At 44.8% G+C, this 27,500-nt stretch overlaps 1 protein-coding gene across 2 annotated transcripts in view; it reads right to left on the bottom strand.

Annotated features, from left to right (window-relative positions):
- pigg (phosphatidylinositol glycan anchor biosynthesis class G) overlaps positions 1–27,500 on the bottom strand; it is a 106,124-nt gene that overhangs the window by 18,567 nt on the left and 60,057 nt on the right. For both annotated transcript variants that reach the window (XM_031568848.1, XM_031568846.2), the window contains exon 10: positions 9,522–9,713. In XM_031568848.1, the coding sequence (XP_031424708.1) occupies positions 9,522–9,713 (192 nt within the window). The remainder of the gene's footprint in view (positions 1–9,521; positions 9,714–27,500) is intronic.

A 27,500-nucleotide genomic window follows, 5' to 3' on the forward strand; every position in this document is an offset into this window, starting at 1 on the left:
GTATGTGCTGCATGAACTAAGTAATCAGATCAGTGTTGGTAGCAAAGCATTGCAAAGTAATGTGATTACAGTAATCTCTGTAAATTGAGAATAATTAATAATTAATATCATATTATCATATAATTGATAATCAATAATATTGTATATATATTGTATATATGTGTATTTGTATGTATAAAATAATGAATAATACTAAATCATATTTTTGCACACCCCTACTTAACAGCTAGCTAAACAAATGTATTCGTTTCTGCCTACGATGTTTACACAGCGCCATATTCAACAGACGCATGAGGGTCCAAACCCTCATTCTTGCTTCCGTAGCCTTCTAATCCCTGTCTTTCTCACTGTCTCTGATTCATTGCTCTTTTCCAATTGTTTGTGCCAGCATGTATGACATTGGTTGTGCAAGAAATTGCAAACAAAACTTCACACTTATCCTTAGATTGGTAGTTTTACTGAAGTAACCAAGATGTTAAGTAATTAGTACTGAGATTACATTTTCAGAGAAGTGATACATAATAATGTTGTGGATTACTTTGAGTAACTTCCCAAACACTGTGTAGCAGGTAGCGGAGAGGCTGAACGTCTGTGTCTGGTGCCCAATGACCAAAACAGCGGGCAACCAAACAGACCCCACGGCTGGCCCCCATGTAAACAAGCCCTACCTCAGCACACAGCCCTGAGAGGGAAATAATATACTAAACAAGACCCAGACTGACCGCTGCTCAGGCAGACTGCAAATAACTGCAATTTATGTGTGTGGATGCATCTGCTTGAGTGTGTGTGTGTGTGTATGTCTCTTCTGTGTGTGTGTGTGTGTGTGTATGTGTGTGTGTGTGTGTGTGTGTGTGTGTGTGTGTGTGTGTGTGAATGTGATTATGTTATGCATGTATGCACAGACCAAGCCAGGAATTTCTATGCATGTTCTCACAAAACAGCCAAGCACCAAATAATTACTGTATTTGTGTCAGTACACGCCGAAATGTTTACATCAGTGGTGTGTGTGTGTGTGTGTGTGTGTGTGCATATGGTGGGTTGGTGTGATGCATGTACTAAGCAATGGATTTCTGCATACTTTCTCACATACCAGCCATGCACCACCAAATTACTGTATGTGTGTCAATATACCCAAGATATATTTACATCTGTGGTTGCGTGTGCGTGTGTGCGTGTGGTAGTGGGGAGGGGGCTGATGAGAAACCCAGAATTCATTTCCATTTTCATAAAAGGTTCGCATGCATAAATGCTCGCAAATAAGGCGTCAGCACAACAAACTCTTCTAAACTAATCACGATAAAAATAAAACACATGCCCTCTTTTTCCGCCCAATCCTCTTGACGCAGGTGCACCAACCACCGCTTTAATTACCATGCTCAGATGTTCCAGGCGCGTCTGCCTTCATGCACATCTGAGATGATGTTTAAAGAGACAAAGTGTGGAGGAAAGTTCTGGAAGCTCGAGAGCATGACAGCTCAAACGGGGGACGGCATTTCACTGAGCCCAGAAGGGATTCTGTGCCTTCTCCACGACGTCTGGGGAGTAAAAAGACAACTACAGATGTCTTGGCTTCAAAAACATCACGCTTTACAGGAATAGGTCTCATTACGGCGCTAGCAGTGGCTATGACATTAGCTTCTGGGGTTGTCAGGCTGTCTTCTGTTGAGAAGGCCCACCACTACAAAAGGAGTCTCTAGCAAGGGAATAAAGAATAAAACCACATCCGCGGAGGGGATCTTCATATTGATATTCATCTCTTATGCAATAGATCACATGACGATCAAATGACTTAAAAAGCCAAAATGACAAGAGATATAACGTGAAGTACCAGCTCCCAAACAGAGGAGCTGACGCAGAGCCGTGGTGCAGAGGGCCTGTTTTTAACTGGGCTGTTGCAGATCAGAATGCCAGCTACAAGAATGATCACTAAGCGTGATGACTGGACGACTCTGGGCGTCAGACTCAAACCTGGCCTGCTGTAGGCACTGAGATTAGCCTGCACGTCAACTCCCCTACAGGCAAAACTTAAGTCGGTCCTTGATTAGCGTGGTTTTAGTTTAGTTTGAATTTTGCGTCTACACCACTGATGCTCAAGTTTTAAATCGCTCATATCACTTGTAGAGGCACCATGTGTCATGCCAACCAGGATGATGCAGGTGGTGCTCAATTTTACGGCAACTGACGTTATATATCATTTTTCTTCAAATAAATGAATAAATAAATAAATAAATGAATGAATGAAGGTACAACATGCAGGGCAACGAGTCCACAGTTGCTGAGAAACATGTGATATTCACAAGGGCATGAAGGTTACAGCGGCTGAGAAACATGTGATATTCACAAGGGCATCAAGGTTACAGCGGCCGAGGAACATGCGATATTCACAAGGGCAACGAGTCCACAGTGGCCGAGGAACATGTGATATTCACAAGGGCATGAAGGTTACAGCGGCCGAGGAACATGTGATATTCACAAGGGCATGAAGGTTACAGCGGCCGAGGAACATGCGATATTCACAAGGGCAACGAGTCCACAGTGGCCGAGGAACATGTGATATTCACAAGGGCAACGAGTCCACAGTGGCCGAGGAACATGTGATATTCACAAGGGCAACGAGTCCACAGTGGCCGAGGAACATGTGATATTCACAAGGGCATCAAGGTTACAGCGGCCGAGGAACATGTGATATTCACAAGGGCAACGAGTCCACAGTGGCCGAGGAACATGTGATATTCACAAGGGCAACGAGTCCACAGTGGCCGAGGAACATGTGATATTCACAAGGGCAACGAGTCCACAGTGGCCGAGGAACATGTGATATTCACAAGGGCATGAAGGCCAGAAAAGGGGGACAACAATAGCCATGGCTGTCGTGCTGCCAGTGAAATGAACACTCATGTTTTCCTGTTCCTTACCATCTGTTCTCATCATTTGTATCTGTCATAAAGGACAAAATATGAATATAAACACATTGTGATCCGTCCTGGGTCTTTGACTAACGTTACCCATTCATCGTAGCTACTCGTGCGGATTGGAATGCTCCTGCAGTGCAGTGTGGGATACTAACTCATTCCTGAAACGATAGACTTAGACTACTGCAAAGAACAACACAGAGGGTCTGTTACAACCAACAGCACAACAGGACAAAAGTGTCAAAACCTTTAGATGGATCAGTTATAAGAAACGATAAAACAATGGCAGGTTAAACTAAATTGCCTGGAAAACTCGACTACAAACTCGGCTACACCACATGAATTAATGAATTATTTATTTCTGGGGGGGAAATAAACAATGTGTAGATATCAGCATATGGAAAACTAAATGTTCGAATTAGACAATGTAGATGGAAAGACAGTTTAGATGAGAGAATCGATAATGGGCTACTTTGTCATTGAAACACATTGGGGGATGGGCTGAGCTGCCTGCTGTACCTGCAGCCCACCACCAGGGGTGCTAGACCTGTGGCTGCTTCACATTTACAATACTCACAATTTCACAGTATTATCAATACTTGCAACATTTGACTATGACAAATAGACAAGATCATAATTTTCATTTACATTGATTAGGTAACGGATGATGTATAGTCCGCCGGTCAGTATTGGAAAATAAATCCCCATGGGACGAGCAGTCTTTTTTTCCGATACTGACTGGCAGACTATACACTATCTCGCTTATCATTACTTATAAAAAAATGACATTCCTCCAAACTACCTCTTTTTAATGATTTTCTTTCCATTTCGTGAACAAAAAATAGTTCTTCACGCAAATAGAACTTTACTTGCTAACATCAAGTTGGGAGAAGTTCAATGAATTTAGCAGTTAACAGACTACCTGTGGAATGACTCCTCCTTTTCCAAACATGTCACCTTGCTCCCCCCCCCAAAAAGAACACTCAGCACTCTAAATAAGTGGCCCTGTATAATCACCAGCCCTGAACCCCAAAATATAACATTCTGCACTCTAAATAAGTGCCCCTTGGCTAATCACCAGCCCTGAACCCCAAAAAGCTGTCAACAGAAGAAAGGCAAAAGAAAAGGGCAGATCACCGTGATTTAAAAATAAATTGTGGCGTTGTGATCAACACCTCCATCCTTCCCATCATCATCATCGTTACCATCATGAAGAACTACGCAATTAAACACACTAATAACGACCATTAATTCAGTCTTAATTGCAAAAGGCAGCTTTTCAGATGTAATGTTACCCCCAGGACAAGTGGGTGAGTGTAGGCAGGTACTATCAGATTAGGCTGAGGAAGAGGTGGAATCAGTTTTTATGCGAGGCAAAGTACACAGTTTAAAGCATGATTTCAAAAAGGTACAAACGCTGATGTAAATAACAAAAGAGAACAGTTTGAGTGGTGCGTTACTCAGTAGGATATGAAAACTCTTAAGAGGGTTCAGATGGCTGTGTGTGTGTGTGTGTGTGTGTGTGTGGGGATGGGAATCGAGAACCGGTTCTTGTTAAGAACCGGTTCCCAGTGGACCGATTCCTTGGAATCGTTAGCCAAAATCCTTTTCGATTCCGCTATCAATACTTAAAAAAAAAAAAACTTTGCAGGAATGTCGCGTTTTTGAGCGCTATGGAGTGAAGATAACGTTAATGAATCTCAACCAAGCAACAGCAGCGCGGCTAACGTTAGCGCTTCATTTGTTAATATTGAAGGTAAACTCTAACAGTCTATTGTGTCCATTTGTTTCATTGTGTAAACCAGCTTTCACTTTTTGTTTATGTCAGTTTTATTTTTAGTTCAAGTTGAATACACTTGCAAACAGCACTGTAATTGGCATGTTCAAATATTAATTAGCACAGCGATTCTCAAACTCTGGTATATCAAGGACACCTAAACTGCCACAAATTAGACCAGGGAGGGATACCTATTTGATAAGACTATTTTCCAGGCTCCCCCATCTGATGAGATTTTTGAGTTTAGAAGTTTTATTACAAAAATTGTATGAAACCTATTACCAAATCAGTCATACATTCTGTTACTTATGGTTGGAATTATAGTCAAAACAAATACTTTTTTTCTTTGTTGGGACCCCCTGGCACCCCTTCAAGGAAAAGGATCCCTAGGCTATGGGTCTCTGTACCCTACTTTGAGAGTTTGTTGACCTATTCTTAGGTTTGTTTTTGGTTACTTAAAACATGTAAATGTATACATACATACTGTATATGCTGTGCATCGTCTATTCAGAGAATATTATATAAAAGAAAATGAATGTAAATAAACTCGTTTGTACTCTTTTTTTTTTTTTTCCTTGCCCAAAAATAATCGATAAGAGAATCGATAAGGAATGGAATCGATAAGAAAGAATCGTTATGGAATCGGAATCGTTAAAATCTTATCAATTCTCATCCCTATGTGTGTGTGTATGTGTGTGTGTGTGTCTGTGAGCGTGAGCGTGTGTGTGCGTGTCTGCGTGTGTGTGAGTGTGTGTGTGTGTGTGTGTATGTTTGTGTACTTCCCACTTTTAATATATCAACACGGATGATTGACAGAGAAGATACAAAAATGTAAATGTTTCAGTGCTGGAGGACAAAGAGTGTGTAAAGCTACAGGGAAGCACAAAGACAGTGGCTAAGAATCAGCCTACCCTGCACTACCCTGCACTACACTACACTACCCTGCACTGCAACTAACAGAACAGTACAGACTAACAACTTCAGCTTCCCCGAGGAACAGTAGAGGCCTAACACCTCATTTGTAGGTCTTTTATAACTATCTAACAGAGTTTGTGTGTGTGTGTGTGTGTGTGTGTGTGTCTGTGTGTAAACATGCGAGAGGATTAATCGTTCTGGCGGGCCAGTTCTCAGCTGGGGTGTGCAGGCACAGTCAAACAAGGAGGAAAATGACTCCATTACTGGATACACGCCAGCGTGGGCAGAACACAATGCTGGGATCACTCCCTCACACACACACACACACACACACACACACACACACACACACACACACACAGACACAGACACAGACACACACAGATACACACACACACACACACACACACACACACAGATACACACACACACACACACACACTCCATTACTGGATACACGCCAGCGTGGGCAGAACACAATGCTGGGATCACTCCCTCACACACACACACACACACACACACACACACACACAGACACACACAGATACACACACACACACACACACACACACACACACAGATACACACACACACAGACACAGACACAGACACACACACACACACACACACACACAGATACACACACACACAGAGACGCAGACACAATACGTCCACACACAAACACAAACAATATGTCCACAAACATCAACACACACACACACACACAAACGATACGTCCACACACACACAATACATCAACACAAATACACACAATACATCAACACATGCAATACATAACATATAACATAACATAACATACATAACATAACACATAACACACACAGACAAATGTGAAAAATGAATAAACACACACACACACACACACACAGAGAGACAAACACACACACTCCATAACACACATACAAAAGGGGAAAACATGTCAGGGACAAACAGGGACAGGATCAGCTTATGTTCACCACTGCAGGACACACACACACACAGACACAGACACAGACACACAGACACACAGACACACAGACACACAGACACACAGACACACAGACACACAGACACACAGACACACAGACACACACACACAGACACACAGACACACAGACACACAGACACACAGACACACAGACACACCTTATATAATTCCTTGTGCAGCAGCAATATTCAGCAACTTTCACATGTACGCACGCACGCACGTACACAGACTGGGGGCGAGGATGTAAGGAGCACAGACAGACAGACAGACAGACAGACAGACAGACAGACAGATATACATACTGTATACAGAGAAAAGAGGAGAAAAATGACAGGGAAAACAAAGAAAAGAGAGAGAGAGAGAGATGAAGAGAGTGGTTCAATAGCCCTCAACACTGGCTGAAAAGCTGACCAATGCAGTGGGGATAGATGTGTTAAGTGTGATAAGTGTGTCGTCGTCCCCCCACACACACATACAGTGGAGGATAGGAGTTACAGTTCAAACAGCTGCAGCTTACTGCTGGAGGACAGACAGACTCAGCCTCTACACAAGGGGCAGAGAGAGAGAGAGAGAGAGAGAGAGAGAAAGACAGAGAGAGAGAGAAAGAGAAAGAGAAAGACAGAGAGAAAGAGATACAGTATGTACTGAGCCCAAGAACAGCTTTCTTTCTATTTGAAGTTCATGCGAGGTTCAGCTTGTTGTTGGGACGGAAATGTAAAAATGCAAAAAAACATCTGGCCCTCTCGCGAACTCTCACACACGCTTCCTCCTTCACACACATCGATGCACTCACACACCTTATCCCAAACATTCACACATACACAAATCTGTCACACACACACACACACTCACAGACACACACACACACACATACACTGACGCACATGCACACACATGCACCCAAATGCGCGCACACACACCTTAACCCAAACATTTTCACATACACCAATGAGTCACAAACACACACACACACACAATAACATAGGAGACAAACAACTTACACGGTTCTCTCTTTCTCTCTCTCTCTCTCTTCTCTCTCTCACCCACATACACACACACACTCAGAGGGACCTCTGCTCTCCATGATAAGGGTGACATGGCGCCGCTGTCTCTCCTCACACGGTGACACGGTGACTACGGTGGGAAGTGGGTGACTCGGGCGACTGTGGGCATCAACTCAATAGAAATGCCAGAGGTTGGCGGGGCAGCATAAACAACAGGCCGCAGTGATTAATGACTTGCTAGGGTGGGCGCGGGGTGGCACGCATGGCGCTGTCAATTACACCCGGGCGTGGCGTGACAAACTCCCAAACACACACACACACACACAGACAACACAACACAAAACATAAAAATACACCTGAGTACAGACAAACACACAGGCATACACATGTACAGACACACATACACACAGATCATGTGCGCACACACACACACACACACACACAAAACACACACACACAAAACACACACACACACACACACACACACACACACACACACACACTGTGAGCGATGGTGGGCACTGGAGGTGAGAGGAGGGTCAGAGTCTTAATTAGAGGGGAGGAAATGTCAAGAGCACTGCAGTGCTGTGACAGAGGGAGAGAGAGAGAGAGAGAGAGGGAGAGAGAGAGAGAAAGACAGAGGGAGGTAGAGAAAGGGAAGGGGGAGAGATACAGGAGGAAGGTGGCTCTGTGTGTGTGTGTGTGTGTGTGTGTGTGTGTGTGTGTGGTGTGTGGGAGGTGAGAGGTTAGTTAGAGGGGCCTGTAAGCTTCCCTCGACCTGCCCTCTCATTACTCTTCCTAGCTTGGCTCCTAGCTGGCAGACTGAGTGTAGAACACAGCTCACACGAAAGACGAGAGGAAGAGAGGAGAGGAGCAGAGGAGGAGAGGAGCAGAGGCAGAGAGGAGAGGAGGAGAGGCAGCAAGAAGGAAAGGCAGAGAGGAGGAGAGGCAGAGGAGGAGAGGAGCAGAGGAGGAGGAGAGGCAGAGGAGGAGAGGAGCAGAGGAGGAGGAGAGGCAGAGGAGGAGAGGAGGAGGCAGAGAGGAGGAGAGGAGCAGAGGAGAGACGGCCAGCTCGGCATGTGCCTGTTTTTATTTTCCAGCTGTGCTTGCGTAGAGCAACACAGACGATCAGCATTCTGTTTCAGGTTTGGTACTGAGCCTAGCATAATTACTCTGTCCAACAGCCCTCATCAGCAGCCAGAATCAGACACAAGATGAATGAACGATGAGAAAATATCCATGCAATGGAGCCAACCGCTTGAGAGGAACAGCTGTCAGAGAGACAGACAGAGAGAGAGAGAGAGAGAGAGAGGAGAGAGAGAGAGAGAGAGAGGAGAGAGAGGGGAGAGGGAGATAGAGAGAGCAAGTGAGAGACAGAGAGAGAGAGAGAGAGAGAGAGAGGGAGAGAGAGAGGGAAAGGGAGATAGAGAGAGCAAGTGAGAGAGAGAGGGAGAGAGAGAGGGAGAGAGATAGGGAGATAGAGAGAAAGTGAGGAGAGTGAGAGAGAGAGGGAGATAGAGAGAAAGTGAGAGAAAAAGGGAAATAGAGAGATAGAGTGAGAGATATAGAGTGAGAGATATAGAGTAAGAGAGATAGAGTGTGAGAGAGAGAGAGAAAGAGAGAGAGAGAGAAAGAGAGAGTGAGAGAAGGAGAGAGAGAGAGTGTGAGAGAGTGTGTGAGAGAGAGAGAGAGAAAGAGAGAGAGTGAGAGAGAGAGAGAGAGAGAGAGAGAGAGAGAGAGAGAGAGAGAGAGAGAGAGGGGATGCAGGCTCTCTTTCAGCTCATTCCATCCCCAAACCAGTCGGTAAACATTTCAACAGTAAGAGTTGGCAGGGAAGCTCTATGAGAGCCAAACGCTGGCTTTTATTAACACTCCCCCACCTCTGCTGTATCATTAGCTGCAACGGACTTAGCGACCGAACTCACTTGGACGCGGCGCGGCTGCTGTGTTGCCATGGGAACAGGACACTGCCGGCAGCGGCGCGGTAGCTGTAGACTCCCAGGAGGCCGAGCGCCAGGGCGATCTTGGACACGGCGGAGCACCGGCGCTGCACCAGGGCGAAGATGAGCATCAGGGACACCGCTGACAGCACGGACAGGATCAGCTTATGTTCACCACTGTAGGAGACACACACCATGCACACACACACACACACACACACACACACACACACACACACACACACACACACACACACACACACACACACACACACACACACACACACACACACACACACACACACACACACACACACACACACACACACACACACACACACACACAGAGAGAGAGAGAGAGAGAGAGAGAGAGAGAGAGAGAGAGAGAGAGATATTAACGCCAATCAAATCACTGCCCAGTTAGACATTTACATTTACAGAAGGTACAGTTAGCCGTCTCACATGTAGAATCATACCGATGGGCTGAAAACACTGCAGAGGAATTCAAGCCAGCCACTGATAATCAGGAAACCCCAAATCTATATATACTTATAGTAAAGAGACCAGTTAGGTCAAATTCCTGCTCTATGCAGATGACATAGTCCTTCTGTCACCAACAGAGGAAGGACTACAGATTTAATAAGACCTTCTTCAAAAGTTTTGTCAGACCTTGGCCCTGGCAGTTAACATGAACAAAACTAAAATATTGATAAAAAAAAAAATCAGTGGTATATCAAGAAAGACAGCAGAGGTATGTGAGGACCAAATCAAAAAATGAACATCCATCAGATTCTACCCACCTAGGCCTTAGAATGAATCTGACATGGAAGCGAATGAACTACCAGACAGGGCACGTCAGGTTTTCCCTGCCTCAAAAGACAAATTCCTTTTGAAATGGCAATTTGAATTTGGGTAAAAAGATTTGCATCGATGATGGAACCAATTGCCCTTCATGGCAGTGAGGTGTTGGGCCCACCTGTAAGTCATCAACTACATCAATTGGAATAAAAACATCCAGTTGAGACCCTGTATATTGGTTTTTGCAAAAACATCCTAATAGTCCATTGGCACACCACATACAGTGCATGCAGGGCAGATTTAGGCCAATATCCTCTTTTGATGAAAATAAAAAAATGCCAATCATATTCTGGAAACACCTCAAATCCAGCGACCCACACTCTTTCCATGATAAAGCCTCGCAATGCCTTTTGATGTGAGCAATGATAAGAACTGTCATACCAACCTGGTCTTCAGCCACCTGTTCCACTAACACATACTAACACTTTAGAGGCACAAGATAACTACACAACATATTCATCTTAAACAGGTGTTCTCAAACCTTAGACAATTATGAAGAATATTGTCAATCGAAAACAAAATCACAAAGCAAGATGCAAAGCATGTGAGTGTGTGTTTAACTCAAATAAAAGAAACAAATTTGAGAAATATACAGACGAAATACAGAGTCAGTGAGCACCAATTAGCAAATAAAAGCTGGGAGACACAAAAAACATGGCTGCCAGGAGACAAGCACATGTGTGACAGCAGTGCAAAGACAACGACGACGACCGAGACAGAAGCTGCACATTTTAAGAGTGCAACACATTCCAACCAATCCGTGATCTCTACTTCCCAATAATTAAGAAAGATAGCCCAAACTCGATGCTTTCCCAAAGCACAGTAATTGGGCCTACTCTACTCGATGCATTCCCAAAGCACAATAACTGAACCTACTCTACTCTACTCGTTCCCAAAGCACAGTAACTGAACCTACTCTACTCGTTCCCAAAGCACAGTAACTGAACCTACTCTACTCTACTCGTTCCCAAAGCCCAGTAACTGAACCTACTCTACTCGATGCGTTCCCAAAGCACAGTAACTGAACCTACTCTACTCTACTCGTTCCCAAAGCACAGTAACTGAACCTACTCTACTCGATGCGTTCCCAAAGCACAGTAGCTGAGCCTACTCTACTCTACTCGTTCCCAAAGCACAGTAGCTGAGCCTACTCTACTCGATGCGTTCCCAAAGCACAGTAACTGAACCTACTCTACTCGTTGGGTGTAGACAAGGAGAGTTGCACTGCAGCAGTACAATGAGTTCTCACCTGCCACCAGCTGAGACACGGAATCATACACATATTCACACACACATCCCTGCTCTTTATGCAAAGAAGCCCAAGGGCACATACACACTCAAGAACACACACACAGACACTCACACTCACACACACACACACACACACACACACACACACACGCTCAAGCACACAGACACTAATAAATTCACACGCACAAACACAGATACAGAGAGGGACTGATGGTAGAGACGCAGCTGATAAAAATACTCAATAATTATCCAGCAGCAGCAGCAGCAGCAGCAGCAGCAGCAGCAGCAGAGAGCACAGAGCCATACTGCATCTTAATCTTCTCCTGCCACTGTGTCTCCCAACCTCTGAGCATTCACCGTGGCCTTTAAAACGCACCACAGACACTGCAAACATTTCTGAAGGCCAAACCGTTACTTATAAATGTTTACTCTATGCCACACAAACACATTCACACACACACACACACACACACACACAGACACACACGCACGCACGCACAGACACACACACAGACACACACGCACGCACGCACAGACACACACACAGACACACACGCACACGCACACAGACACTGTCACATGGACAAAACACTCAACACCACTCATCATCCTCTTAGCCTGAAAAGTCTTGGACTTGAACAAACATGAGAGAGAGAACTGAAGCGATGGCGTGCTATTCCAACCACATATGTTCCTCACACACACACGCACGCACACACACGCACGCACACACACACGCTATACAGAGCTCTCCCCTGTCCATTGCCCCCATGCTGGGTAGGGACCCCTGGGCTGCCTCTCTCTCTGCTCCTCCCAGCGCCCTGCTCCCAGCTTGTGTGCTGTGTGAGGAGGAGCTGCTCCCAGCTTGTGTGCTGTGAGGAGGTGCTGCTCCCAGCTTGTTTGCTGTTTGAGGAGGTGCTGCTCCCAGCTTGTGTGCTGTGAGGAGGTGCTGCTCCCAGCTTGTGTGCTGTGTGAGGAGAGGTGCTGCTCCTAGCTTGTGTGCTGTGAGGAGGTGCTGCTCCCAGCTTGTGTGCTGTGTGAGGAGAGGTGCTGCTCCCAGCTTGTGTGCTGTGTGAGGAGAGGTGCTGCTCCCAGCTTGGGTGCTGTGTGAGGAGAGGTGCTGCTCCCAGCGTGTGTGCTGTGTGGGGAGAGGTGCTGCTCCCAGCTTGGGTGCTGTGTGAGGAGAGGTGCTGCTCCCAGCGTGTGTGCTGTGTGAGGAGAGGTGATGCTCCCAGCGTGTGTGCTGTGTGAGGAGAGGTGCTGCTCCCAGCTTGTGTGCTGTGTGAGGAGAGGTGCTGCTCCCAGCTTGTGTGCTGTGTGAGGAGAGGTGCTGCTCCCAGCGTGTGTGCTGTGTGAGGAGAGGTGATGCTCCCAGCGTGTGTGCTGTGTGAGGAGGTGATGCTCCCAGCGCTCCCAGCGTGTGTGCTGTGTGAGGAGGTGCTGCTCCCAGCTTGGGTGCTGTGTGGGGAGGTGATGCTCCCAGCGTGTGTGCTGTGTGAGGAGGAGCTGCTCACCGCAGGAGGGGGCGCTGGGTGCTGGACTGAGGTCAGGAGGCTGCGGGGGCCGAGCTGAGAGCTCAGGAGTCAGGAGGAGGGGCACAGCATGGCATGGAAGGGAGTCAGGAGGAGGGGCATGGCATGGAAGGGAGTCAGGAGGAGGGGCATGGCATGGAAGGGAGTCAGGAGGAGGGGCATGGCATGGAAGGGAGTCAGGAGGAGGGGCATGGCATGGAAGGGAGTCAGGAGGAGGGGCATGGCATGGAAGGGAGTCAGGAGGAGGGGCATGGCATGGAAGGGAGTCAGGAGGAGGGGCATGGGATGGCATGGCAGGGCCACGGGCTGGAGAGACAGAGAGAAGCTGAGCAGACAGGCGAATCATCTCCAGCTCATTACACGTACAGAGGGAGGGAGGGAGAGACTGAACTCATGAAACAGACAGAGAGTGAGCGAAGGAGAGACAATTAGAGAGAGAGAGAGAGAGAGAGATACCTACAGGAAGAGAGAATCAGAATGAGAGGGAGAAATTTCATCAGAGCCTCGTGACCCCAGTGTCTCCGACTCCCACTGTTCATGCAGCTACTGCAGAGCTGCTAGAATGCTAAATGGAGGGAGTGTGGGTCCGGGGGCCGGTGCGTGCGTGCGTGTGTGTGTGTGTGTGTGCGCGTGTGTGTGTGTGTGTGTGTATCAGGGATTCCGCTGGCCTGTAATTACCGGTTTTCGCCAGGTAAAATTGATGAAAGAAATAAGTGAAAAACTTGCCAATCAAAATGTCCGGTAATAATGCTCATACAAAACGAAACATACCCTTTAACAGGTCATCTGTGTTTTAACCAAAGGAAATAAATAATATCTTAATATTATTATTATCTTATTCTACTGATTAACAGTCACTTAACCTGACTGCTCCCTACTTCCATTAGCGTAGGGGATTTTATCCAATCAAGTTTCATTCTCTGTGAGCTACGCCAGACACATCAGGGTGATTAGCTAATCAAATCGTTCTATTTCCACAAGGAGGGCGTAATCTATTGGAAACATCAGAGGCTCTCTGGGGTTGTTTGATAGCCTATAATGTGACCGTACATGTCAGCACCTTAAGATGGGTACGTAGGCCTATTGTTCTTCACTGGGGCAGTTCTGTTCTTCATGGGGCAGTTCTGTTCTTCATGGGGCAGTTCTGTTCTTCATTTCTCTTTGCCCAAACCACATTTTGCTTATGCTGACAAATAAACAATATATAGGATTTATCTCGTCTAGTAGTGCCATTGCTTTGATAACAATGTTGTGTAATGGTAGCCTAGGCTAGAACTTAATGATGATTGAAATGTATTTGTTTAAAAGCTACAATTTCTTTCAACAGTTTCTTTCTTTAGTTTTACGTCTTTAGCTTACTTATTTATTTTCACCTGTCCAAGGAGGTCTTTGTCATTCATTTGTCACATTCACCACTTCTTAAGTCTGCCTGCCTGCCTGCCTGCCTGCCTGCCTGTCTTTCTGTCAGACTGTCTTTCTGTCAGCCTGCCTGTCTGCCTGCCTGCGTGCCTCATTCCCTGCGTTGGCTGTTAGCGTCACACCTGTCCACAGCACAGGCCATTTGGACTCCACCATCACAGCTGAGAGCAGAGCAGCTAAAGTGGCTAAAGTAGTGATTATTATGGTCTGTCATCTCTGTGCTCTGCCCAGGGGTCTGCTGTGAGGTGAGCTTTTTTACAGTGGGAGAGAGCTTCCTCCTGAGCACCCTACTGAGCTGTACACGGACTGCTCCCAGGGAACCTGAGCATGCCTGTCAGTCTGTCTGTCTGTTTATTTATTTATGGGACACACACACACACACACACACACTACAGCACGGGGGATAACTGGACCTACACAAAAGCATATTAAAGTCAATATACAAGGTAGTGGTTGGGACATTAGGGCTAGCGGAGAGCTCACTGAGAGCTGACCGAGAGCTGACTGAGTGCCTGGTGGCTGTATATACACTACATTAATTTGGGAGAAACGAGAAATGTCTAGACGTAAAACACAGAAGGATAGAGTAATAGTTGGAGCAAGTCCTGAAAAATAAATGAAACGTCTGCTTGACTACCTGCAGCGTCATGAATGCAGAGACGACCAGACCACATACCAGCAAAATCAACACTCTTTTAGCAGAGATTGGAAAGAAAACAATGGGATTTGAATCTGACAGGCTTCCTCACTCAGACTAATGTTCTAACATACCTAATGACACCTTTTTTTTTTAAAACCTTAGGTATTTTAGGTATGTTATGCTTTATCCTTACAACATGTTAGCTTTCCAACTGAACAGACCGCAGGTGCACACAACAATCTCTCGAACTGGAATAACCTTTACAACAGCCGCCATGCCAACGGGACTACCTAGCACCATTTTGTTGGCAGCCGGTCAAACAGAAGCAGGAGTGTTATTTTACAAGCATCTGCTCCAGTAGGCCCTGCCTTCATTAAACACACAGAGTCTCTTTTTCCTTCATAATCTGAGGGGAACACATTTTTTCATTAGAGGTTCAATTATCGATTCAGCAGGGGTAGCGGGGAGCAGCGCGTCCTGAGTTACAAATGAAAAACGTACATATTCCAGCAGCCCCTTCGAAGCCACACTTCATTAAGTGCTCAAAATACTAATTCTATCGATCCGATTCAGAGCAGGCCTTGCGGACTATATTACGCCCATTAGGCTGCTGGCTACTTTCAAGGTGGAAGGCACTGGCTATGTGGTCACGAGGACAGCAGGTCTATATGGTCTATTCTGTATTGTATTAGGCACACATTGCAAATCACAAACACTTTGCCAGAGTAGTGCAGTGACTTAATTAACACTGATTTCTGTGCAGAGGCACATACACAATTGGTTTTGATTAAGTTAAATATGATTAGAAAGATGTGTGATCAATTTAGCTTCTCCTTTTTGCTTCTGCAAGGAGGATTTCACTATAATGTACATCCAACCCAACCCGTGGTGACGGTGGTGAAGATGAACGCCTCAACAATGCTTTTCTTTTTCTAATTTTATACAATGAGTCACCCTATACATATTTGAACTGCACACACTGTGGTTGGCTGGTAATACATCAAAGGCTTGTAGTATGCACACACACACACACACACACACACACACATATACACACACACACACACACACACACAAACACAGACACGCGCATATACACACACACACACACACACACACACACGCACACATACGAATGCACAGAACATACACATAAAGACTTAACAAACTGGTCTGAAAAGAGCAAGCATGACCCATTTCCTGTTTTATCTGTGCAATACGAGGCACTTGAAGATTTACTAACACATAACCATGAAATGCGGAGTCTTTGCGTGCGGTAAAATCAACATAGCAGTTAATCGTAGGCTTTCCAGCTATTTGGAGACTAGGTTTTAAAAACTAGACACACAGATATCAAGTGATGTTTTTCAGTGGGATATAATAACAAAATCTGTGAAATCTCCTTTCCCCTCTGTCTATCTGACAACTTTGCAAAATGTCCTAAATTACTAGCACCTCCACAGCCAGTATCTGTGCTTAGTCTATATTCAATGCAGAAATGAACTGGACACACACACACACACACACACACACACAGTGCTTAGTCTATATTCAATACAGAAATTCACTGGACACACACACAGACACACACACACACACACACACACAGAGAGACACACACACACACACACACACACACACACACACACACACGCAGTGCTTAGTCTATATTCAATACAGAAATTCACTGGACACACACACAGACACACACACACACACAGACACACACAGAGACACACACACACACACACACACACACACAGTCTATTTTCAATGCAGAAATTCACTGGACTGTGGGAGAGGACTGCTTAAGGTGGTCACGTACCAGGCACGGCCCTAGGTTCTCCACAACCTCCTTACAACACACAACATTCGTCTCGTCCAGCCAAGCAATAATCTGAGACTCATAATCTCTGAGACTAATTGAGCTGCATTGTTTTGTATGAAAGGTGCTATAAAAATAAAGTTTATTATTATTAGGGTTCCTCCGTCAGGAGGAAACCTATTGTTATTGTAGGTATTATTATTAGGGTTCCTCCGTCAGGAGGAAACCTATTGTTATTGTAGGTATTATTATTATTATTATTATTCTTGTACCATTGAAGTCAATGGCAGGCCCTAGAACCGTATGGTAACTTTTTCTGAAATTTGGCACACTCATTAAGGACAGTCCCTTCTTCACTCACACCAAGTTTCATGTCTCCCACTAGACCACACTAGCGCCACCAACGGGTCAAAGTTGGACTTTTGTTAACACTGTAACTTTTGAACCGTTTGACCGATTTTCAAAAATGAGGTACCATTGGATTCCTTGGATCAAGACGAATTCAACACACCCTATGGCGTCAATTTCCGGTTATATAGATTTTCCGCAATTTCCGGTTTTATCAAAAACCTTTGAAAGGCATCAACTCCTACAATTTTTGTCAAATCTTCTTCAAAATCACCAGAGATGATCTTCAGACCAAGCCTCACAAAAGTTCTTCAACAGAATTTTGATCCTCACAACCGTTTGTCCGGTACAGCCACTGAATTTCAGCAGAAAAGCCATCAAACAGGAAGTGAAGTCATATCTCAGCAAATCTTTCAGATATCAACACCAAACTTGGTATGCACGTGGAAGACACTACAACATGTTCCCATGTGCAAATGCAACTTCATATCTTCAAAAATGATTGATATAAAGCAAATTGCATTAATCGCTAACGCTAAAATAATGCTTTACACATTTTTCATTCAAAAAGTGATACTCTGATTCAATCACAAGTTCATATGAAGACACTTGAGAATGTTTAGTACACAAATCTGAAAAAAAGTTGATTGTAAGATGAAAAGTAGATTTTTGGTGAATATTTGAAACATGCATGCTTGGCTAATTGCTAGGGTGATTTCCAATCTAATGTCTCCCTCTCTGCTCCTTTGCTCCCCTGCGCGCATGCTCCACTTCTCACAGACACAGACTTTCCCCTGACACACGCGCAAGCTTCTCGAGACGCACACACACTATTTCATGACATTGTGGCCTGACCAAGCCCCCACTCACCCCTTAGCTTGAAGCCAAGGCCCTTGTGGATCTTGACAGTATTGCATTTCAAATTGAATATCCCATTGGTAAGTCTGCAGCATGGATTTTTCTATACAGTGACAAATTGTGCAGAATATACATTTTTCCCTGGTTCACAAAGTCTCAAGAACCCATAATGTCACCAGCATGGATATTTCTCGACAGTGACAATTTGTGAATAATTTAAAAAATGTCTTCAAATCAGCCATTGATCCAATTATCTGCCCAATGTTGTGTACATGTATGAAATACATGTCAGTGTCATGTCAATTTTGTAATGATTGGAATGTTGAGGAGGAACCCGCCATTGCTGCCTGCAGCTATATTTATTATTATTATTCTTGTACCATTGAAGTCAATGGCAGGCCCTAGAACCGTATGGTAACTTTTTCTGAAATTTGGCACACTCATTAAGGACAGTCCCTTCTTTACTCACACCAAGTTTCATGTCTCCCACTAGACCACTCTAGCGCCACCAACGGGTCAAAGTTGGACTTTTGTTAACACACACAACTTTTGAACCGTTTGACCGATTTTCAAAAATGAGGTACCATTGGATTCCCTGGATCAAGACAAATTCAACACACCCTATGGCGTCAATTTCCGGTTATATGGATTTTCCGCAATTTCCGGTTTTATCAAAAACCTTTGAAAGGCATCAACTCCTACAATTTTTGTCAAATCTTCTTCAAAATCACCAGAGATGATCTTCAGACCAAGCCTCACAAAAGTTCTTCAACAGAATTTTGATCCTCACAACCGTTTGTCCGGTACAGCCACTAAAATTCAGCAGAAAAGCCTTCAAACAGGAAGTGAAGTCATATCTCAGCAAATCTTTCAGATATCAACACCAAACTTGGTATGCACGTGGAAGACACTACAACATGTCCCCATGTGCAAAGGCAACTTCATATCTTCAAAAATGATTGATATAAAGCAAATTGCATTAATCGCTAACGCTAAAATAATGCTTTACACATTTTTCATTCAAAAAGTGATACTCTGATTCAATCACAAGTTCATATGAAGACACTTGAGAATGTTTAGTACACAAATCTGAAAAAAAGTTGACTGTAAGATGAAAAGTAGATTTTTGGTGAATATTTGAAACAGGCATGCTTGGCTAATTTCCAGTGTAATGTAACCGGGTAGCTTTAGGACCCAGTTATGATTAGGGTGACCAGACGTCCGGATTTTTAATGCACTGTTCGGCGCAGCATCAAGCCGGACGCATATTTGTCCTCCTTTTTGGAGTTGGAGGTGCAGAACCCAGCTTGACCGCAGCAGAGAAAGTGATTGTAACCCCCAAAAATCTAAAGAGTTATGTCTGGAAATGTTTCGGATTTTGGTCAGTTGATTGTAAACTTGTTGAGCCTACAGCTAAACTAGTGTGTAAGCTAAGTCAAGCTAGAGTTAGCTAACCATTCAACAACTAGCAACTTGAGGCTACATCTCCAAAATGTGCACCCAAGTGAATATGGCCTAATATGTGGAACTTCAGCGAAACAGCCACGACTGGATACATATTTTGCGCCGTCCGCCACAAGTTCGTTGTCTGCGGCACGACAGGAGGCCTGCACGCAAAAAATGATTTCGTTCATATGAAAGGACATGAGGCCGATCACTGTGGTGGATGGGATAGGCTTCATGGAGTTCTGTGAAGCACTGGAACCGAGGTACCGTATCTCATTTTATTTTACGTTAACAGAAACATTACTTGTGTGAGCTAGTCGCTACTGTACTAACTGTATATTGCATGAATAAAATAGATTAGATAGGCTGCAACAGCTTCATGCACTGGTTTGATTATTTGCCGTTTCATGCCAAGGAAAAGTTTCATGTTTACCACAGCCCAGCTCGCTCGGAGCGTTCAATGTGTGAGCTAGTCGCTACTGTACTGACTGTATATTGCACGAATAAAATAGATTAGATAGGCTGCAACAGCTTCATGCACTGGTTTGATTATTTGCCGTTTCATGCCAAGGAAAAGTGTCATGTTTACCACAGCCCAGCTCGCTCGGAGCGTTCAATGTCGGTTCTATACTGTAAAACTTCAATTAATGTTAATAATATTAGTTTCAATCACTGAATGAAGCCTGCCATATTTGGGACAAGAATCGCGACCTTAAATTGCTTGCACGAAACTCTTGATCAGCACTCAGCATTTGTTTATTGTTGTCGTTCATTTAAACCGATGCAGAGGGCGCGACGATAAGGGAGGGAGAGAGAGAGAAAGAAAGAGTGCGTGTGTGTGCGAGTGAGAGGCCAAGGTCTACGGTCTTGGCCATTAGTTAATTTACTTATTTTTGTGTAGGTAATATGTTGTTAAATATGTTAAAACTTAAATAAATTACCTATACAAGTAGTTATGTCTCGTTGTATTAATTTATCCTGTTATTCACGTGCCTTAATGCGCAACCAGATATTCGAATATGTTTGAATATATGTGTTTTTTTAAAGGGAATATTCGAACGTCATTTTTGAGCAATTTTGACAGCCCTACTTTGCAGTGAGTGTGTTTGCCCTACAATGCTAAAAAGTTGCAGTCAAATTTGGCAAAATTGCTAGCTTATGGAGAATCGCCTGCGTGCCATTGCCATACCAGGGTCCGTAGGCATATTACTGCTAAATGTAGGTTTGCCTGAAGCCGCCCAATTTCTACTGTCTGCTGAACTAGTAAGTAGCTTATTTGCCGTCTTGTATGTTGCACTTGCTTGGTGTTTGACTGTGTTAGGACAGTTGTTGACTAACTAGTTTGTCATAATGTCAAAGTCAGCACATTTCAAGAGATTTCGTTAGTTTTAGCCGCTAGCATATCGTTAGCAATTGTTCCGTTATGCTACTTTAATAAGACCTGCAATAGTTTAAATTGCCGTGTTGTAATGGAGTCAATTATTTGCTGCGAGGTTTACTGAATGCTTTAGGCATTAGCTACGTGTACTTCAGGTAGGCTGGCAACTCTCTTACTACATCCATAGTAGCTAGCATATTTGCATGGTGTTCAACCTGGTGAGCTGTAGCCTAATGTTTTTACCACATAGCGACAGACTCCTCAGCCGTTGACGTGACTGTGGACGAGTGTTGAGCAGCGAGGTTACAATTCAACAGCCCTCGGTATGTTTTGTTACATAAGTTAAGAACATTTATATAATGATGCTGTTGCTATTGTGTAACTAATACGGGCATTTCTACCACAGGTAGTGTCCAGCAACTGCCACTGTTTTTCCCACATTAGTTTCTCATTGTTTTATTTCTTTCTGTTCTCTGTTTTGTTTAGCTTAAGGGCCTGTTTTGTGTGCGTTATTATTTTGGAGTTATATCTGTATTTTGAGCCTTGGTTATGCTAGGCTTGCTAACCTGGTGACACGTTTTAGTACACTTTGCAGTGAGTGTGTTTGCCCTACAATGCTAAAAAGTTGCAGTCAAATTTGGCAAAATTGCTAGCTTGGATATTATCTTTACATTTAGATGGGTTGGTGGTTACAAACAATGAGAATGCGCATGCAGCTTCAAGGCAGAACAATGCCTACCATTTCACCTTTACTGTATATGTTCCATCCAACCCCCCTTTCTGAATAAAGTTCCATTGATCTGATGTGTTGCTATAAAAACCATTTTAGCCAAGCTAACTAACATTGTTTTTAGCTAGCTGACATTACCATTCAATCACAAACAAAACATGAATAGAAATAACTTGCTAACAGGGTCCTCACGTTTAATCAAAAGCTTGTAGTGAGATGCATGACCCCCCGAGACAAGCTTTCATGTTAATAATACTGTTGGTCACCCTGATTGTGCATGTTGTGTAGTTAAATGGGATGAGAGAGTCTGACCATGATAAAGTATTGTCAAGCTGCTGTACCATCACAAGGTACACTTGCAAACAGCTGGACATTAGCTGTACCTTGGTCCAGTTCACTGCATGCCTCTTGTCAGTTGTGTATGACTGAGACTAGAGAGATGTCAATTCAGGGAGAGTTCCTATAACCATGGATTTTTAACCAGTTTTGGGAAATTTTGAAAACAGTGTTATTGTGTGGGACTATGTTTTTTAGGCTACTTCTAATCCTCATGCGGCCGCCGCATTTATCCCTTGGCGTGACCTGCACTGGGAAAGAGGGAAACAGCATGGATGGGGAAAGTGTGTGGGCAGAGCAAGCAGTAGTAGTACATAACCTACAAACGTCCTTTAGTGAAGTGTATCCTCACTTTCATACAGTTATTGTTGTAATCAAAGCTTTTAAAGAATGGATCTCTGCATTAAGGACCAGAGCACAGGTGGCCTGACAGAACACGCTTCAAAGTTGTCACTTTCAAAAGGGTGGCATTTTAACCCTGTCAGTCCAAAATGTCTAAAACTTGGTACCCATGACTTATTGCTCATGGGAAACAAAAAAGTCTCAAGAACCCATAATGTCACCAGCATGGATATTTCTCGACAGTGACAATTTGTGAATAATTTAAAAAAAAATGACTTCAAATCAGCCATTGATCCAATTATCTGTCCAATGTTGTGTACATGTATGAAATACATGTCAGTGTCATGTCAATTTTGTAATGATTGGAATGTTGAGGAGGAACCCGCCATTGCTGCCTGCAGCTATATTTCTAATTATTATTATAATCTGGCCTACGGGGGCCACGGGCGTGCTCATAAACATTCTCTCTCACGCTGACCTGCTTAGAGAAGCTGGTCCAGCTCCATCCATCTACTATGAAAGACTCGGGCTACATGCAGACACGTGCATATACACACATACATACACACACACACACACTATGAAAGACTTCTCAGGCTACATTACAGACACGCGCACACACACATACATACACACGCACACACGCACACACACACACACACGCACGCACACACACACACACACGCACACACACTATGAAACACGGGCTACTTTACTGCTGCGGTCAGTTATTCATGGTTTTTTGGCCATGGTCCATTCCACAGGCTGCTGGCACACTCTTTTTGTCTTTGTTCTTTTTCACACCGGCCAGGTGAGACTGCAGCAAAGTGCTGCATGGGGCTGAAAGCAGCAAGCATGACACACACACACCCACACACCCCCCCCCCCCCCCGCACGCACGCACACACGCACGCACACACACACACACACACACACACACACACACACCCGCCCGCACGCACGCACGCACACACACACACACACCCCCGCACGCACGCACACGCACGCACAAACGCACACCAACCCGCACCTTCCATTTATTAACACTCTCCCTATGCTTCCTCTAATCAGCCTGGGAGTTGGTCATCCTGGGCATGATTCATCATGAACTTAGGAGTACACTGTGCAGAAGAAAATGTCAACAAAGGTATGCAATATACACTACACACGCATGCACAGCACTTGCACGTAGCAACTGATCTGAGTGGCTGAGCTATTTTGGACTTGGAATGTATTAAAGGAGAAGAGGAATTTCCAGCATTTCTGATGTCCTGCTTTCCTCTCCTTTGATTCTCTCTCTCTCTCTCTCTCTCTCTCTCTCTCTCTCTCTCTCTCTCTCTCTATACAGTGGGCAGAGCCATAGCGAGATGGCATTTGGCCACGGTGGCATTCTGTGGGGAGAACCCTGTTAAAGCAGAACAAGCATCCTTTGAGATCCAGACATGCCAAGCGCTTCTCTTCCAGGGCCAAGCGAACAGTTTCACAGTCTCACTGCCATGGCGCCTCCATCCTCACACTCGAGATTCGGCAATTAGATGAGCTTTGGTTTGCACCCCATCCCGGACATACTTAATGAGGTGAAATGGGCTCTGGCTGAAGGCGGCCAAGGCGGCCCAGCTGCCGTACACCAGGATTGTTAACCCAGCCCAGACGAGTGTGTGTGTGTGTGTGTGTGTGTGTGTGTGTGTGTGTGTGTGTGTGTGTGTGTGTATGTGTGTGTGTTTGTATGTGTGTGTGTGTGTATGTGTGTTTGTATGTGTGTGTGTGTGTATGTGTGTTTGTATGTGTGTGTGTGTGTGTTTGTATGTGTGTGTGTATATGTGTGTATGTGTATGTGTGTGTGAATGAATGATGCCGCTCCAAAAACAAGATGGCCAGTGTAGGAAGGAGTGGAGGGAGCAGAGTGGTAAAGCCAGTCCTGTGTGTGTGTGTGTGTGTGTGTGTGTGTGTGTGTGTGTGTGTGTGTGTGTGTGTGTGTGTGTGTGTGTGTGTGTGTGTGTGTGTGTGTGGAGCAGAAAGCCAGTCCTCAAAGACAGAGACATTGAGGACATGAGTGACCTAATAACAGTCAAGCAGTTGGAGGGGAAACTTTTAATGGAGGTCTGTTCTCTTGCTAACCTCCAGCTGGCTGAGCCGCTTTTGGACTCAATTCCCTGCACTCACTGTGGAGTGCCCATGCAAAACGACTGGCAAGCAGGCAGGCCAGCTTCTTTGGAGGTTCACTGATTAGTTCATACACTCAGAGCATGTCGAGAAATCTGAAGCTGACTGCGGATCCAAGAGATGTCACAGATCTGGGGAAGGAAACAAGAAAATGTCTGCAGCGTTGAAAGTGCCCAAGAGCACAGTAGCCTCCATCATTCTCAAATGGAAGAGATTTGGAACAGCCAACAGCCTTCGCAGATCTGGCTGCCCAGCCACACTGAGTGACTGGGGACAAAGAGACTTGGTCAGACAGGGAACCAACAACCCAATGGTCAATATAAAGGAGACCCAGAGTTCCTTTGTGGAGATGGGAGAACCTTACAGAGGGACAACCATCAGTGCAGCACTCCACCTGGCAGGCCTTTATGGTAGAGAGACCAGACAGAAAACATTCCTCACTAAAAGGCACACGTTTGCCAAAAAGCATCTGCTCTGATGAAACAAAGATCAAAGTATTTGGCCACAATTCCCAATGGCGTGTGGCGAGGCACTGAGCATCCCCTCATTAATACCAACCCTACAGTCAAACACGGCAGTGATGTTTCTCTGGGAAAGGACTAGTCAGGGTAGAGGGAAGAAGGATGCAGACAATTATAGCGCATTCTTGAGTGAAATCCTGAGCACTCTGGACAAGGTTATCAGGCTGGGACAAAGGGTTACATTTCAACGAGACAACTCTGTGAAAGTCTTAAGTCCACACTTATAGGATTGTAGAAGACTTGAGACTTCATTACTGCCAAAGGTGCTAACCAATACCTGTGTAATGTATGGGATATTTCAGGCTTTTATTTCAAATAAATTCACAAAACACCCCAACAACCTCTTTTTGCTTTGTCAGTGTGGAGTATTGTGGGTAGATTGATGAGACAAAAAAATGAATTGAATCCAACTAAAAATGTGGTAAACTTGAAAGGGTCTGAACACTTGCTGTATGCATACACTGCATACATTCAGATGAGCGTAGACTTGCACTCTTATCTGTCAGAATGGCATCATCTTTCCATTTCGTTTTTGTTTGTTTAACTTCATGTATTTTTAAGCACCCCCCGCCCACCCTCTTTAAAGTAGCACAGCAGGCCTCAACACTCCAGAACACTACAGAACACTACAGAACATTCCAGAACACTCCAGAACACTAGAGTGCAGAGAGAGAGACATAAAGGGCTTGTAGATGAGATGGATGTACGGGATGTTGGGTCCCAACCTGAAGCCTCTTCAGGCGGCAATTAGCCTCCTATGCAGAGCTCCAGACGGCCCGGGCTGCACACTGCACTGGTACCGGCCCAGAGTGGGTGAGGGGCGCAGGCAATTAAGCTGGCCTTGGTGAAGGCTTTAATAAAACATAACAGGGCTTCATGCTTCGCAGAAGAGAGAGAGAGAGAGAGAGAGAGAGAGAGAGAGAGAGAGAGAGAAAGATAGAGAGAGGGAGGGAGGGAGAGATAGATAGATATAGAGGTAAAGATAGAGGGAGGGAGAGGGAGGGAGGGAGGGAGGGAGGGAGAAAGAGAGAGAGAGGGAGGGAGGGAGAGAGAGAGAGAGAGAGGGGAGGGAGGGAGATAGAGACCAAGAGAGAGGAGGGATAACAGAAAGATAGAGCAAGATGAAGAAAGATAAAGAGAGAAGAAGAAGAAAAAGAGGCACAGGGACACAGAGAGCAGGAGAAAGAGATGAAAAAAGAGCACAAGATCTAGAGATGAAGAGAAGGAGTCAGAGGATGTGAGCTCACAGTAAGAGCTCCACATGCCCTATTGTTGCCCCTCTGAACCCCTCTGTGCCTCTCTGTGCCCCTCTGCCCTCCTTCACCCTCAGCGGAGGGGCAGGAAACCCCTAACAACCTGCTACCAGACCCACCATGCAGCCCTGCCCGCGGCCACCAGCGTAACTGAAGGTCTACACCGGTAGCCAGTCAGCATCCAACCGCATTAAATCCCACCATGTAATGAAGCTCTGGGAAACAGGCTGTGACCGCCGGTGAGAACGCAGTCATTACCCTTCTAAGGAGCCCACCAGTGAAACGGGACTGAGAGCATTACCACTTAAGAACAGAAGGCTTACTTGCTTGAGTTTATGGGAATGTATACGTTTTACTAGAAGTAGCCGCTTTGTCGTTCTATAAAAGCTACGATCAAGGTTATGTTCCACTACAATTCTTTATTCTGTTTTACTATTTTACAATCATGAGATGTTTCACAGGCCTATCATTCAGACCTTTTAAAAGCAGGGCCTGCCTGCGCATCTGTTCTACTCAAAGAGTGGCAATAAAGTAATAAAGTATAAAGTAATTCACAAGGACACACACACTAGGCTATGCATGGCGTTATAACACCACGGTTTGGCAGGTTGTGTCATACAGAAGAATGGAGGGCCAAAATTGGGAATGTGTGTAAGGGTTTACGTACAGTCCGCCGGTCAGTGTGGGAAAATAAATCCGGAGGGGACAAACAGGACCCTGACGTGAGGCAGAGGGGTGTTGTTTCATCCTGAAGGGATTTATTCTCTGGTACTGACCGGCAGACTATACATTACCTCACTTATTATCCCACTTGCCAAAACCATAAAAAACATCCCTTCATAATAGGGAGGCCCATTCAAATCAAAGGAACATTCTGAGGAGTCGTATAATAAATAAATATATCTCATACGATTAGGCCAAACTACACATACGACATATATATCCTGTTATATTTAGGGCCTTACTCTTTTTGAGCCTCACCAAAGCCTGTTTACTAATATAAACTACTATTTTAATCTCATTCCCTTTAACTATATTCTTTATTGTCAATATACTTTCCTTGA

The sequence above is a fragment of the Clupea harengus genome, chromosome 6 (assembly GCF_900700415.2).
Source record: "Clupea harengus chromosome 6, Ch_v2.0.2, whole genome shotgun sequence".
In the NCBI taxonomy this organism is placed as follows: domain Eukaryota; kingdom Metazoa; phylum Chordata; class Actinopteri; order Clupeiformes; family Clupeidae; genus Clupea; species Clupea harengus.